Source organism: Rana temporaria, chromosome 7 (genome assembly GCF_905171775.1).
Source record: "Rana temporaria chromosome 7, aRanTem1.1, whole genome shotgun sequence".
In the NCBI taxonomy this organism is placed as follows: Eukaryota; Metazoa; Chordata; class Amphibia; order Anura; family Ranidae; genus Rana; species Rana temporaria.
Window position 1 is genome coordinate 102,031,552 of NC_053495.1, and position 15,139 is coordinate 102,046,690.

Below are 15,139 nucleotides of genomic sequence, written 5' to 3' on the forward strand. Positions count from 1 at the left end.
TACTTTGCCAGCTGTTTGCTGCACTACCCCAACTTTGAGACCTGTTACTTTCTCAAAATTACCTTATTTTTTCTTAAATGGTACATTTTCTCAGTTTAAACATTTGATATATGTTTTCTATTTGCTATTGTGAATAAAATATGTATTTATGAGATTTGCAAATCGATGCATTCTGTTTTTATGTAGATTTTACAACCCAAATTTCAAAAAGGTTGAAACGCTGTATATGTCAGGAAAGTCCTGCACAGTCAAAAGTAGAGAAATGCAGTCATTAACATAAATGATATTCCCAACATGCGTAACAACAACTTGCCTCAGTTTACTTTGGCGCACACACAGGAAATTGCAGCCATATTAATCGTGCATATTGCGCAGGAGCAGGAAGAGACCAGCACTACAACAGAAGAATAAGGAATCTAGCAACATGGAGCAGAGAAGCCACACATGCGGCATTAAAATAAAGAGTGGTAACAATGCATTGGAGGCTGCTAAAGGCACCATTACCTCATGTACTGTATGTGCAGAAACAGTAGTAATGGGCACCAGCATTAAAGTGGTTCTCAAGCCTTAAGGTTTTTTACCTTCATGCACACCACACCACAGTGCCAAAATTCATGGATAAGGAGATTAAATTTGGCACTGTGGTGTGGCGTGCTGTAATTTCACACTAAAGCTGGTGCAGGGGCCTCATCTCTTCTTTTCATCCAATAGGCTGGTTTCATCTCCAGACGTAGCGAAGCATATGCCGCAAGGCTTCACTTCCTAGTTCCCTTACCGAAGATGCCGACACCTGCACCCGGGAGCCGAGGGACAGATAAAGTAAATATCCTAATAATAAATGTTTGTAGCTGCTGCCTTTTAACCTTTTTTTTCCGGCTGAACTCTGCTTTAAAGGAGATACACATTCTCAAATAAAATAATGGTGCTTGGTCATTTGGCTAGAAGGGAATGTGACGTACTCCAGTTACCTTATTGGGTATTTACGCCAAAAAGCTGCTTCCCAAGTCCTGGAACATGAGACCAATGAATCAGGCTATAGTAACCCCAAGACCTAGGCAACACCAGTTTTGGAGTACACCAGAAATAGAACCATTTAAAACAAGTATACAGGCTTTTATACACAAAAGACACTTTCCCCTCCTGATCATATTACTCATGTTAACACAACTGTAACCAGAAACATAAATTAACTAGTCATTTAGCCAGCCAAGGTGACTCAGAGGCCTGACCTTTCAGGTCAGACTTGTCGTCTTCGAGCTCAGAAGACACAATACACATTATCATAAGTATAAACACAGGACACCTTCACACAAAAGCAAGAGCCCCCAGTAGGGAGGAGTAAGAGGCCAATATGATCAGCTCTTTCAATTAGCACGTATAGTTTAGAATCAAATAAACCAGGAATAAGTCTTTGTATATTTTCTGGGAGATATTGTGTATAAATATTACTGTTCCATTTTAAGTAATCCAAGCCACATTCTCAATGTCCACTAAATAGCTATCCATCATTACCTCAGTCACACTGTGCCCATAATAGATAGATACAGGGTAACTTAGACCAGTGTTTCTCAACTCCAGTCCTCGAGGCGCCCCAACAGGTCATGTTTTCAGGATTTCCCTCAGATGAAATGGCTGTGGTAATTACTAAGGCAGTGAAACTGATCAAATCACCTGTGCAAAATAATGGAAAGCCTGAAAACATGACCTGTTGGGGCGCCTTGAGGACTGGAGTTGAGAAACACTGACTTAGACATAGGAGGTACATGGGGAGCTGAAACAAAGGTTCCCCTTAACAAACCAGGGCCCATAGTATGTAGACAAGGGGCTAGCATTCAGTTCCCCTTCAAAAGTCTCTATCCTGGGTGACTCCATATACTAGGAGACAATATAGCAACCATACAATACAATACAATACAATACAAGAGGGTTAGGAGGGCCCTGCTTCTGCAAACTTACAATCTAGTAGGGAGAGGCTGGTGAAACAAAAAAGGTAGTAACTGGAGGGATGAACTGATGAGGGAAGTAGAAAATTCTGTTAGCTGAAGGCAGGATAGGCCTCCCTAAAGAGATAACTTTTCAGGGATTGCCTAAATGAAAATAACCGAATTGGTTTAGTGAGTTCGAGGAGGATGATAGAGGTTCTGGAGAAGAGCATAGGAGGTGGAGACCAGGGAGATAGAGAGCAGGTCTTGGGAGGAGCGTAGAGGACAGTTAGGGTAATCTTTGAAGGATTAACCAGTTGCTGACTGGCCACCGCAGTTATACCCCGGCAGGATAGCTCGGCTGCACAAATCGCTATAGGTGTGCGTCCCTTGCGATCTATACTAGCGTCCTCGATAGTAAAGGGTTGCCAAAAACACAGCGTTAGCAGGATCAGACCAGACACCTGCGAGCACCTACGTTTAGCCCCTCCGCCCAGCCCACCCAAGTGCAGTATAAATAGATCACTGTCACTTACAAAACACAGCACACAAAACTGCAGTCTTAGCAAAGCCATGCCTAAACCCTGTTAGCGCTAACAGTACATTTTTTTTTGTAGGGATTCAAGCAGTCACTGACAACCAGGTGCTCTTTTACCTGTGAGTCGCACTAGCTGTACCTATAAATTTAGTGGCCAAAATGTGAGGTATACTAGTGAAGACGCCTATACGATACTGAGCATGAGATGAGAGCAAAGGGGAGAGCTCACTGTACGAACCTGTAGAGAGCAGCGGCACCCTGACAGATAACTGACAATGACGTAGTGGTCCCTGCTAAGGTCAGGAGTACCCAACCATGTTCTGTTGCTGAGGTGCAACAACCCCATGGTTCACTTTTGGAGCAGAGAGCTCAACCTTCTGGTGAACTGGCAAGCGCCAGCGGCCCAGTACGTCATGGTCGTAGACAAACCAGCACTGCAGTAACACTTAGTGACATGGCAAATACCATAAGTACAGTTCAAGCTGGTGCAGTGGCCAGCACAAGTAGTGTCCCCTGCAGCCACCAAGAACTCAAAGACAGGTCCGTAAAGCCCATAGTGCCCTTCCTGATGCATTTGCAAATCCTGATTGGCAGTCCACTACTTTTGCAGCGCACATACTTCCCCATTCACTGGCTAACCCTGAATTCAGGTGGAAACAGCAGATTTTAGTACCCTTGACTTTCACAAGCCGTTTTTAATGGAAGATCTGTACAGATCCATTGTGGACCAAAGCAATTTATACGCTGGTCAATTTATTTGCTACAAAACCAAGATTTGACCCATGCCAGAGAAATTTCCTGGAAACCTATAAAGGTTCCCAAAAGTAAGACCTTTCTGGGTCTAGCCCTCCTCATGGGCATTACTAAAAAGATTGAGTTGATGTCATATTGATCCACTGACCCAAATTCACCATATGCCTGTGTTCTCTGCTTCCACGACCAGAAATCAATGAGCAAATCTTGTGGTTCTGGATTTTAATGACAGTGAACTCTGTGGTCCTCGGGGTAACCCTGAATATGATCGGCTCCACAAAATTTGGCCCCTCGTAAACCACTTCAACCAACAATTTGCAGCCATGTTTATTCCTGATCAAGTTGTGTGTGTTGAGGAGTCCCCAATTACGTTTTCTGGCCACCTTGCCTCTCCGTTTCTCCCCAGCAAGCGTGCCAGATATGGGGTCAAGGAGGTATAAGCTCTGTGACAGGGCCACAGGCTATTCATAGAGTTTTCTGGTTTATGAGGGAAAATATAGCAGCGTGGAGCCCCCGTGACTACATAGGGAGCAGTAGTAAGGTTGTTTGGGACTTGGTGTCACCCTTATTCGGAAAGGGGTACCACTTGTACATGGGACAATTATTACACAAGCATGCCACTTTTTACTAAATTTTTGATTCCGGAAGTGGCTCATGTGGCACTGTGCGTTCCAATCGCCAGGGATTCCCCCAAAGGCTTGTTGATTTCCTGGGGGGAGAGGGCCTGCTTGAAGTGTAATAAATTTCTTGCAGTGAAGTGGAGGGACACACGGAATGTTTTTGCTCTGTCCTCTATACACGCAGATACATTACAACGACTGGTGTTGTTAACTAATACAACCTTAACATGGGAGGGGTGAACTACAATGACCAGATGATGGTGCCGTACTTAATTGCCAAAATGCCAGACGCTGGTATAAAAAAAAAAAAAAAACTGTCCGTATACTTACTCCAATTGGCTTTGCTGAACGCTTATATGCTATACAAAGCATTAGGATAAACAGGATCCTTCCTAAAAATCCTGGAAGAGATCACAGCCCATCTGTTTCCAGGCAGTGCTGTGGCCCAACCTCCCAATCCAATTGCAGCAAGCCTGCTGCATGAGGGGCATTTTCCGGACATCCTCCGTGGTCCACCTCTAACCAACACACACCCCAAAAAAGATATAGTGTCTGTAAAAAAACACGTATATAGACACTTTTATTGTTCCTCCTGTCGTGACCAACCTGGTCTCTGCATCAGTGGCGGTTTCCGTCGCTACCACACACTATTGGAGCATTAGCATAGGGTACAGCATGGCACAGTTCTAGGGCACACTATCACACAGGGTCTCGAAATATGTTGGGTGGCCATCGTATTTTGAGAGACACCAAGCTGAAATGTTTATAATTACAATAAAAAGGTAAAAAATAAAAAAGAAGAATAAAAACATAATTTTTTTTTTAAATAAAATAAAAAAGCCAAAAAATAGTTTATTTTATTGTTTTACCCCCTCTATTGTTCTGCTGTGTTTTACTGTATTTTATGCTCAACTGTAATGTTTTATTATTATTGTTTTATCGTGTTTGCTTTGCAGGTATGTCATTCTACTGTTATAATGTACTGTTACCGTGTTTTATTGTTAATCATAATTTGCTTTGCAGGTAAACCATTCAGCTGCAGCACAGGTTTACTCTCACGATATACACAAATCCTTGACTCCAGCGCTGTAGGGGACGATTTCACCACCAAAAAGGAGCATATTTTCCGATGTATGGGGGCAAGGGTGGACATTAATGACAGATTGCCCCTATACTTCGAGATATATTTTTATTTACTTTTCTTGGCAGAGATTTCTTCATCTATTGATGTGAATAGAGCCCCTGGGCTGAATGAAAAATAATGTTTGCCCGTCATTAAAATTGGGTGGATGCAGGGTGGTATACTAATGGTGGGCATACCACCAATCGATGTGAATGTAGGAATCCGTTAGGGTCTATTTTTCATTTAACCTACAGGCTGTATGAAAGAAAAGAACATTACAATATATCCCCAAGGACCAACGACATACTGGACTTTGAGTGGTTATAGCAGAACGATGCCTGCAGGTTTAGGCATCAGCTTAGTATAGTTTTTTTTCAATCGGAAGTCAGATTTCATGTAAAAAGCAATCCTAATGGGCAATTAGCCACTAAACTGCTTTTTACAAGCAGTAGGTGGGAATGTTCCTTCCGTGGTCTTCCATGGTTTTCTCTGGCTCTCCTGTCCCACTGGGGAACCCGAGAATGCAGCCGGTGGTTCCACCAGCTGACCATAGATCTGATCAGGGACTAGAACCGCTCCAATCATCTCTATGGCCTGAGAAAACCAATAACTGCCTTCAGCATTTCTAAGAGTGTAAAATGGTGATTTCACATCCTCACTACCGATCAGTTTCGGAGGCCCTGAAATGTCAAGATGGCACAAAACCCCCAAATGACCCAATTTTAGAAAGTAGACAGCCCAAGGTATTTGCTAAGAGGCATGGTGAGTAATTTTGCAGCTCATTTGTTTTGAAAAATTAAGAAAGGAATTTTTTTCTAACCAGTTGCTGACCGTGTCACACAGATATACTGTGACATTTACACAGTAATCAGTGCATTTTTAAAGCACTAATCGGTGCATAAATGCCAATGGTCCCAAAAAAAAAGTGTCAAAAGTCTCCGTCGCATTGTCGCAGTACCACTAAAAATCGCAGATAACCACCATTACTTAAATTGCCAAAAAATCTTTCCCGTAGTTTGCAGACGCTATAACTTTTTGGGGATATTTATTATAGCAAAAAAGTAAAAAAATAGGATTTTTGTAAAATCCTTTTCTCTGAAGTCCATGGATGGACACAGCTTCCTTATACTCTTGACTTTAGGGTTGTGTTCTGTCTATTAGGAGAGGACTAGGCAGACATGGTTAAAACATGTAAACTTTAGCAAAGCTGAAACAGCCCCGCCCAGGGGGCGGTCCCTCTGGTCATGACTCCTCACACTGTTTTGAGCAGCTCAGTTCGTCAAAAAGCAGTACAAAAAAAAAAAGGAGGGGTGGGTGCTGTGTCCATCCATGGACTTCAGAGAAAAGAATTTTACGGTGAGTACAAAAATCCTATTTTTTCTTTCGTCCATGGACGGACACAGCTTCCTTGTACTCTTGACTGTAGGGACGTCCCCAAGCAGTGTCAGAAACGAGGGGTGGGAACAGCAATCAAAAACCAAACTTCACCCCAACACACTAGAGCTCCTCAACGGAGGCGATTCAACCTTTAACCACTTCCATACATGGTATTTTCACCCCCTTCCTGCCCAGACCAATTTTTAGTTTTCAGCGCTGTCGTACTTTGAATGACAATTGCGCGGTCGCGCGACGTCGCTCCCAAACAAAATTGACGCCCTTTTTTTCCCACAAATAGAGCTTTCTTTTGGTGTTATTTGATCACCTCAGCAGTTTTTATTTTTTGCGCTATGAACAAAAGAGCAACAATTTTGAAAAAAAACACAATATCTTTTACTTTTTGATTTAATAAATATCATAATAAAAAAAGTTCTAGTGTCTACAAAATGGGGAATAGAATTATGGCATTTTTTTTTTACTAGTAATGGAGGCGATCTGCGATTTTTATTGTGACCGTGACATTGCGGCGGACATATCGGACACTTTTGACACATTTTTGGGACCATTCACATTTACACAGCGATCAGTGTTATAAAACTGCACCGATTACTGTTTAAATGTGACTGGCAGGGAAGGGGTTAACACTAGTGGCGCTGAAGGGGTTAAATATGTTCCCTAAAGTGTGTTCTAACTGTAGGGGGAGGGGGACTCACAAGGGGAGGAGATCGATGTGTGTTCCTCTGTACTGGCAACACACATCAGTCTCCTCACCGCTGACAGGACATGGATCTGTGCGTTTACACACACAGATCCATGGTTCTGCCGTGATTGCGGGCAATCGCGGGTGCCCGGCAGACATCGCGGCCGCTGGGCACACGCACCGGGTTCCGAGCAATGCGCGCCCCCCCCCCAGCGGCCGGGAATGCATCATATGACGTCCAGTCTGAAAGAGGAAAGGTTCCCGCCGACGTCATTTTACAATGACTCGGTAGGGAAGTGGTTAAACAGCCGCCTGCAAAACCTTGCGGCCGAAGCAGGCATCCGAAGATGCACTTTCAGTCAATCCTGTTGATGTACCATATCTCAGAAGAGGAGTCAAAATTTAATGGTTTATAAAATGGTTCAAAATTCCTAAATTCTTGAGACTACATTAACTTATAGCCAGGCAGATATTTGCAGACTTTAAAAATGTTGTTATCAGCATTCTTCAGTTACCAGTGCAAGGATATTGTGCACAATTCTCGAAGCAGCCTAACGTGATATAGATAGGGGACACCCATTTCAAGAATCCCAGAGAAAAAAAAAAAAAATAACTTGATTAAGTGAAGGTCCCTCCTCTAAGAAAAAAGTTTTTTTTTTCCCCGGGAGTTGGCTCACCATTAAAGCCAAACCAAACCCCGATAGGGTAGATGTACCTCGAAGTTCCAATAGCACGGGTTTCCCCTGCTGGCTTTGTGTGTAGAAAGCATTCCTTTGCAAATCACATTAAATTCTTTGCAGTTCTTTGCAGATTTGCGCCCATTTTGTATTGACACAAAATCGCACTGCAAAGTATCGGTACTCAGCGAGTGCTTGACCGAAAGTATCGGCACTGGTACTCCCTGATAATTAAAAAAAAACTTATTGGTGCAACTCTATTTTGCACCAAGTTCACTATATGAAACATTTATGTATTTATACCCCAACCCCCTTGAATTTATTCTCTTTTTAGAAGAGGTGATTAGGTTCCTCCTCATGGCTGAGCTCCTCCATGCCTCATCAGTTTGGTTGCCCTCTGCACTTCAGTTGCCCAAATTTTGGAGAACTGGTGTCCAAAACTGGACAAGCATATTCCAGATTGGGTCTTATTAATGCTTTGCACAGGGGCAAAATTATGTCTTTACCACAGTAGAACAGTGCTCTACAGTTAAAAAATAAAAATAAAAAAAACACCCCACACTATTAACAATTTTGCTTTAAACTGTAGCTTACGACTAAAAAAAAAAAAAAAAATTTTTTTTTTACTCATCTGGAAATGCCTGTTGCTATGCGGTCCCAAATCTGCCTTTGAAACCACCTAGGATTCTGACATCATCTCCCTCTAATGCTCTCGGGAAATGTGTGTCATCATTTCCCAGGATGCAGTGTGCTGTCCAATTATCACTCCCCATCCAAGACTTCCAGGAAGTAAGTGCCTGTAGGCTTCACAATGCCCACAAGCAAAATGACAACGGTGTAGATATAGTTATATAAACTATCTTTTTTTAATATCTATGCGGATCGTCGGCGGATTGTAAAATAGTAAGTAACCAGATTTATATTAGAAAAACGCAGGATGAAAGGACATACATTTAAAAAATGCTAATTGTGGTTGGAACTCCGCTTTAAGACAACTAAAAGTTGCAAAACACTTTTTGAACAATGTTTTGTGGTCAAAAGCTGCGCACCAAGACCAAAAACTAGATCACAAAACATTGTAGATTAGGTTTAATGGTGCTTTTTATATTTGTTTTTAGCAGAACTAAATGGCTTGAAATCACACAGAGTGAGCAATAAATCCAAAGCTGTTTTAGGATATTGGACAGCAGACATCAGGAAATCTGTCTGATCTAATGTCCAAGAACTCAACAATGCACCAAAATACAGGTGTGGCTGACATTTAAAAAAAAAAAAACATTAAAAACACAAGCAAAACAATTCTGTATAATGGGTTAGAAATACCTCCTTACTGCTGTACAAGCCTGATCAGCAGCTACATAATTCATCGGCGTGTTGCCAATAAAAAAAGGTTCAGTTCTAGTTAAAAATCTGATCATTTGGAATTTAATAACTGGCTGTTTAAATCATTGTGCAGTAAACATATGGTGATGTAAAATGTTATTTGTGTATATTAACGAACACAGAAAATTCTTAAATGTGGTAACTTATCTACCACTATACTGTATATTAATATTGAAGGGAGTTTTTTTTCAACTGCCTCCAACAGTGCTTTTAAAATGTCAAGTGCTTTACCATTTTACAAATTAAATGTACCATCCATCCATGTTTACCAATATGTGCAGGTTGTAGAAAAAGAATAACAAGCCACAATTTGCTTACTTGATTGGCATGTTGGACTAGTTGAACCCTTCCATCCTTCAGGTGAATAAGACTGACACCCATTTTCTTCAGGATATCCAAATGTTCAGAATTGCTGGCCATGAAATCTCTAGCACGCAGTGGTGGTCTGTTTCTATTGCCTGAAAGCTCATCCCTACAACAGAGTTAAATAGTGTAAGCCACACATTACAGCATCCTGCTATTCATGTGTGTGTGTGTGTGTGTGGTTATGTACATACATACATACATACATACATACATACATATATATTTGGACACAGGCACAATTTTTATACTTTTGGCTCTGTATGCCACCAGAATACAATTAAAAACAAATCGAATTTGAAGTGCAGACTTTCAGCTTTAATTCAAGGGGTTGAACATAAATATCAAGTCCAAGTTTTAAGAACTGCAACCATTTTTATAAACGGTCCCCCACCTTTTTATGTTGCTGAGCTCACCAGTGCATTCTTATTTCCTCAGAATGTACAGAACTGTTGATTTGGCCACTCCTCATGTTGCTGCTATCTCTCCGACAGATTGGTTTTGTTTCACTTGCGTGGACAGCTCCTTTGACTAAATGATGCAAGTTCACAAAAGAGAGATTCCAAAATGCAAATACCACACTTAAAATTAGTTTTGCACTCCTGTGACCAGTTTTAAGGAGAGAGTGGTCTAAAGTCCACACTCTGCTGACTGCAATTAGTTGAGGCAGCGCATCATCCCAAATTCAGAAGTCCTGATCCGCCAGCTGCCTTGACTGATGGCAGTCTCAGCGTCTTGCTGAGACACAGAGATAGTCATTCCCCTCCACAGCTCAGAGCTCCAGTGAGTGTGGCGGAACAGAGCAGGATAGATGCTGACTGAAAGTCTGCAGCCCTCTGCTCAGGGAGGAATGAGAACCGAGCCATCAGTGATGTTCGGTGGCTCGGTTCTCAATGAAGAGATGAGGGGGGACAGCTGAAGCATCGGTCTGATACTGCATCCGTTAATGGAAAAAATTGTCAGATAGCGCAAGATTTAGCAGAGTATAGAACACAATGGCCCATGAATACAAAATGGATAATTCTTGGTAAGGTGATGATATGATAGTAAATTAATTAATTAATTAATGGTAGTCCTTATTCCAGAAAAAAAGTCAATATAGCCCAAGGCGCTTAGCGGCAGCAATCCCAAAGCAGAAGCAAGCTCTGAAAAGATTAGCCCCTTCTTTTGTTCTTCTTTGTATACTGATACTGCATCCACCTAGGCAAGTATGAATCTCAACAAAAAAAATACACATACCCTTTTAAACCCCATACACACTATTAGATTTTCTGCAGATTTTTGATTTACCAAAACCATATAACTGGTACTGCACCCCCCCACCCCAAAGCACCTTGTCCCCGCGTTGATGAGGACAAGGGCCTCTTCCCGACAACCCTGGCCGTTGGGTTTCGGGGTCTGCGGGTGGGGAGCTTATCGAAATCTGAGAGCCCCCTTAAATAAACCAGGGCCCCGACCCTATGTGAACGAGTATAGGGTATATCGTACCCCTACCCATTCACCTGGGGGGAAAAAAGTGTTGATAAAAAAAAAAAAAAACACACACACACTAGACAGGTTTTTAAAAGTAATTAGGCAGCTCCAGGGGGTCTTCTTCATACTGGGTGGAACCTCACGCACACTTTTTTTTTTAATTTTCGCGGGGTTCCTCTTCAAGTCGTATCATCCAAATCTGACTTCTGGTGCGACCTCAATTCAAATCAATGGGTTCCCATTTGGAACCATTGATTTTGAATAGAGAAAAACGCCGGACGAGGCTTAACACAGCGTTAAGCCTAGTTAAATCGCGTTTATCACCCTTTGCCGGCGTCTGACGTCTTTACAGCTCTAACGCTGGAGCTTCAGAACGCACTGGCCCTGTTTTTTTTTTTTTGCAGCTTAAAAACGTCATGGTGGGCATGAGGCCATAGGCTAACACGGAGAGCCGTTTTTAAGCTGCAAAAAACACTCATAAAAGTGGCTGTAAAAACGTCCGTGGGCATGAGGCCTTAGATCAAAGGGATAAACGTACGTGTGTGTATATATGAAAAAATCCTGTCAGTCTGCCAAGTTTGTAACATGAAACATTGTAACCAACTTCCTTCTTAGAGCAAACTTTTAATGTGAAAGATGTGAGAATCGTGAGAGAGTTGCAATTTATCTTCTAACCAAAAAATAAATTAATTAAAAAATAAAATCGCGATTCTCATTTTAGCCAGAATCTTACCTAAAATTCACAGACACCCAATTGTGTCTGGGATGGAGTCGGTCACAGCCACTCTAGCAAAATATTTGGATAAGTGCTTGACACCGCTGGCGAAACAAACCAGGTTCTATATACAAGATATAGGAGATTTTCTAAATAAGGTCAAGGATATTGTGGTTGTGCCCGATTCCATCCTAGTGAAATGGGATATATCTTGCTTGTATACAATCATCCCTCACGACCTGAGTATTGAAGCATGGTCGCCGTTTATTAATTTGTTCTGATAATATAAAAATGTGCAGATCTTTCCTGTTGAAATTACTGGAGATTGTGCTTGAAGAAAATTATTTATTTGTTATTCACAAGAGACAAATTTTTTTCAATTAAGGGGAGCAGCAATGGGCTGAAATGTAGCACTCCCATACACGAACATGTTTATGGACATGAGTGAAAAGTCTTGTTTGTAAGAACACACCTTTTTTAGACCACTGTAGCAGGTTGTTCAGATTTATAGATGATGTGTTTGCGGTGTGGACAGGCAACGTTTGTACTCCATGGCTATTCAATGAATATTTAAACTATTTGGTACTAGGTCTCAAGTTTTAATATGGTATTTCGTTCTAGTAAAATTTCTTTCCTGGACACTATGCTAAATATACAGGGACAGGAAATTATGAGCGATCAGTATATCAAATCCATAGATCGCAACCAATTACTACATTTCAGGAACTTTCATCCTCCAGGTGTCTTTAAATCCATACCCAAAAGCAATTGACCCGAGAAACCAGGATAGTTAGTGATCATTGTGTCAGAAATGCCTTGATGAGATGGAGGAGAGACGTGCACAAAATCTACTCCTAGAAAAAACACCCAGAGGAGAATTCCTTGTCTCAGTTTAATCCTTCTTCTCTCACATAATCAGAAAACACTGGTCTATACTCAGAAAATTATCCAAATATCTCTGAATTTCATGCACCCCCTCTTCCTTCATAGATGGGGTAAAACTTTACAAGATAGACTAGTGAGGGCTGATCAATACTGTTCATCTACTATCACCTTAACATTTTTGGGGCCATGTAATAATGGTTCATGCCCTGGTTTGAATTGCATTCAATGCAACGATGACAAAAACTAAATTTTTGTCTCGCCCACATAAAGGATATAGGATAGATATCAAAAGGACATTATACATGTCAATCATTGTTTGTTGTTTATGTGATCAAGTGCCCATGTGGGTGAAACTACACAAAAAGTAAAAGGATTGCATTGCATGTCATAAGTACTCCATAAAAGATAAATTTACACAATTACAGCTGGCTAGACCGTTTGTCGAGAAAGGGCATGCAATCTCACAATTAAAGTTTATGGACATAGATTGGGTTAATCGCAATAGAAGAGGAGCTAATCGTGAATTGATTTTTAAAGGAAGGAGGAGGTACAGTGGATACTTTTTTATTTTAGATACAATACATCATAGGGGATTAAACTCAGATAAAGATTTGTACCGGTTTGTGTGAGATAATCTCCTTCCATATACCTGAAGATATGATTAGTTTTTATATTCCATTTTTCAGTTTTTATAGGAATCTAGATAGATCGAATTATGGGTATTAATACTTATTATAATGATTCACTGTTCTTTATATTCAGGTCCTTATTGGGATTCTTGGATTTTTGGTGACGGTGACTGTATGTAGCTTACAGCCATTTCCTTGTCAGCGATTTAATAAAGATTGTATTCAGATGTAATCTTGAATAGGATTATTATATATATAGATATACACATATACACATATACATACACACACACACACACACACACACAAAAACACACATATACATACACACATAAAGTTAGGTTCTAAAGTTCATCATGTTATGAAAGGTTCATTATTACACATTTGACAAAAAATAATGTGACTCACATTCCTGCAGTAGTACGAGGACAATTCTTGTCGACCACATTTTTAAAGGGTTCACGAATACTCTGAGCATACAAAGGGTCATTGCGAAAAAGGATTTGTGTATTTGGACAAGACCAATCAAAGTTGCTGTCATCAAGCTCTGTATACTGTGTAGTCTGCAAGCAATTATGGTAATCATTCAGTTAAAACAAGCTTTACTTTCACAGTTATAACATGACTACTTATGTCATTACCAATCAAATGCATTAAAACCCTAAGAAAAATATAAACTTAGATTCGGATTTGTAACCACATTCTTATTGCATCTACTCATTTATTTGAGTAAACACAGGTCATCATTGAAATTCTTAAAATGTTAAATGGTTTTATATGCCACAAAAATGTAATGCTGTAAAGCCAATCTTGTAATTCAAACATATATATTTCGAAAAAGGGGGCTTTAAAGTGGTTTTAAAGTCAGATTTTTTTTATATGCATTAAGATAAAAAGCCTTCTGTGTGCAAAAGACCTACACACAAACAAACTTACCCAAAGTCTCTCTCTGTCCAGTAGGGTCTCAGCCATCTTAGATTTCTTCCCCCGCGATTGGCTAGGACACAGCAGTGGCACCATTGGCTGCCACTGCTGTCAAAGTCAGTCAATAAAGAGAAAGAGGGGACAGGGTCAGGGCTCTGTGTCTAAATGGACACCCGGAGCTGTGACTCCGCTTGGGTGCCCCCCATAGCAAGCGGCTTGTTGCGGGGGCACTCAACAGGAGGGAGGGGCCGCAGCACAGAAGAGGGACCATAGAAGAGGAGGATCTAGGCTGCTCTGTGCAAATCCACTGCAGAGCAGGTAAGTAAAACATGGGAAAAAAACACACAAGACTTTACAATCACTTTAAGCTAAAGTTTAGTATATTTCTTGTGTAATGAGGGAAACCCATTACCCGCAGGCTGCTAAAAAATCTTCCTTGCTGTGCCTCTTCAGAGCCTCTGGATGCTGTCCTGAGCTGTTGGACTTTATATGAGGCAACCGCCATGTCAGATATAAACAGAAACTTTAAATATTGGGAATATTGTGAAAATGGGGGTGACAGGCATAATGTCTCCCCTGGGGTTGAGACGGGGGAACCCTCCAAGGACTGAGAACAGAGTCCAGAGCACAGCACGGTGGTCACAGCGTGATCCAATGAACTATGTGTGCACAAAAAGTGCATAGTGTTCTCTAAGAAAAAAATGAAAAGTTAAGTAAATGTGTAGAAATGTAGGGCGTGTGAAATGTGACAAAATGTCTATGTGTTCCCACAAGGGGACTACATGAGGGGGTATATGTAAAATAAAACCAAAAAGGGGGGGGAGAGAGAGAGATACCAAAAGAGGATAGCTGAGCTCCCAACGAAGAAGGTAACCTGTGTATGAATTCAGTATGTGCTTCCTTATGCTTGAATCAAGCAAATGAACCACCGCCTCCTCAAAGGCTACTATATACTCCCATTCTCAGGGAGGGGCCCCGTCAACGTCATGCCTGATTGGCCATACTGCACAATAGATATGGGGAGGGGAATCCCAACTGCATGTGGAGAAACCATCAG

The 15,139-nt window shown here is 41.2% G+C and overlaps 1 protein-coding gene across 2 annotated transcripts in view; it reads right to left on the bottom strand.

Annotated features, from left to right (window-relative positions):
• EDEM3 (ER degradation enhancing alpha-mannosidase like protein 3) overlaps positions 1–15,139 on the bottom strand; it is a 127,056-nt gene that overhangs the window by 24,804 nt on the left and 87,113 nt on the right. For both annotated transcript variants that reach the window (XM_040359803.1, XM_040359804.1), the window contains exons 15-16: positions 13,567–13,721; positions 9,412–9,565 (exon numbers count right to left, since the gene is read on the bottom strand). In XM_040359803.1, the coding sequence (XP_040215737.1) occupies positions 9,412–9,565; positions 13,567–13,721 (309 nt within the window). The remainder of the gene's footprint in view (positions 1–9,411; positions 9,566–13,566; positions 13,722–15,139) is intronic.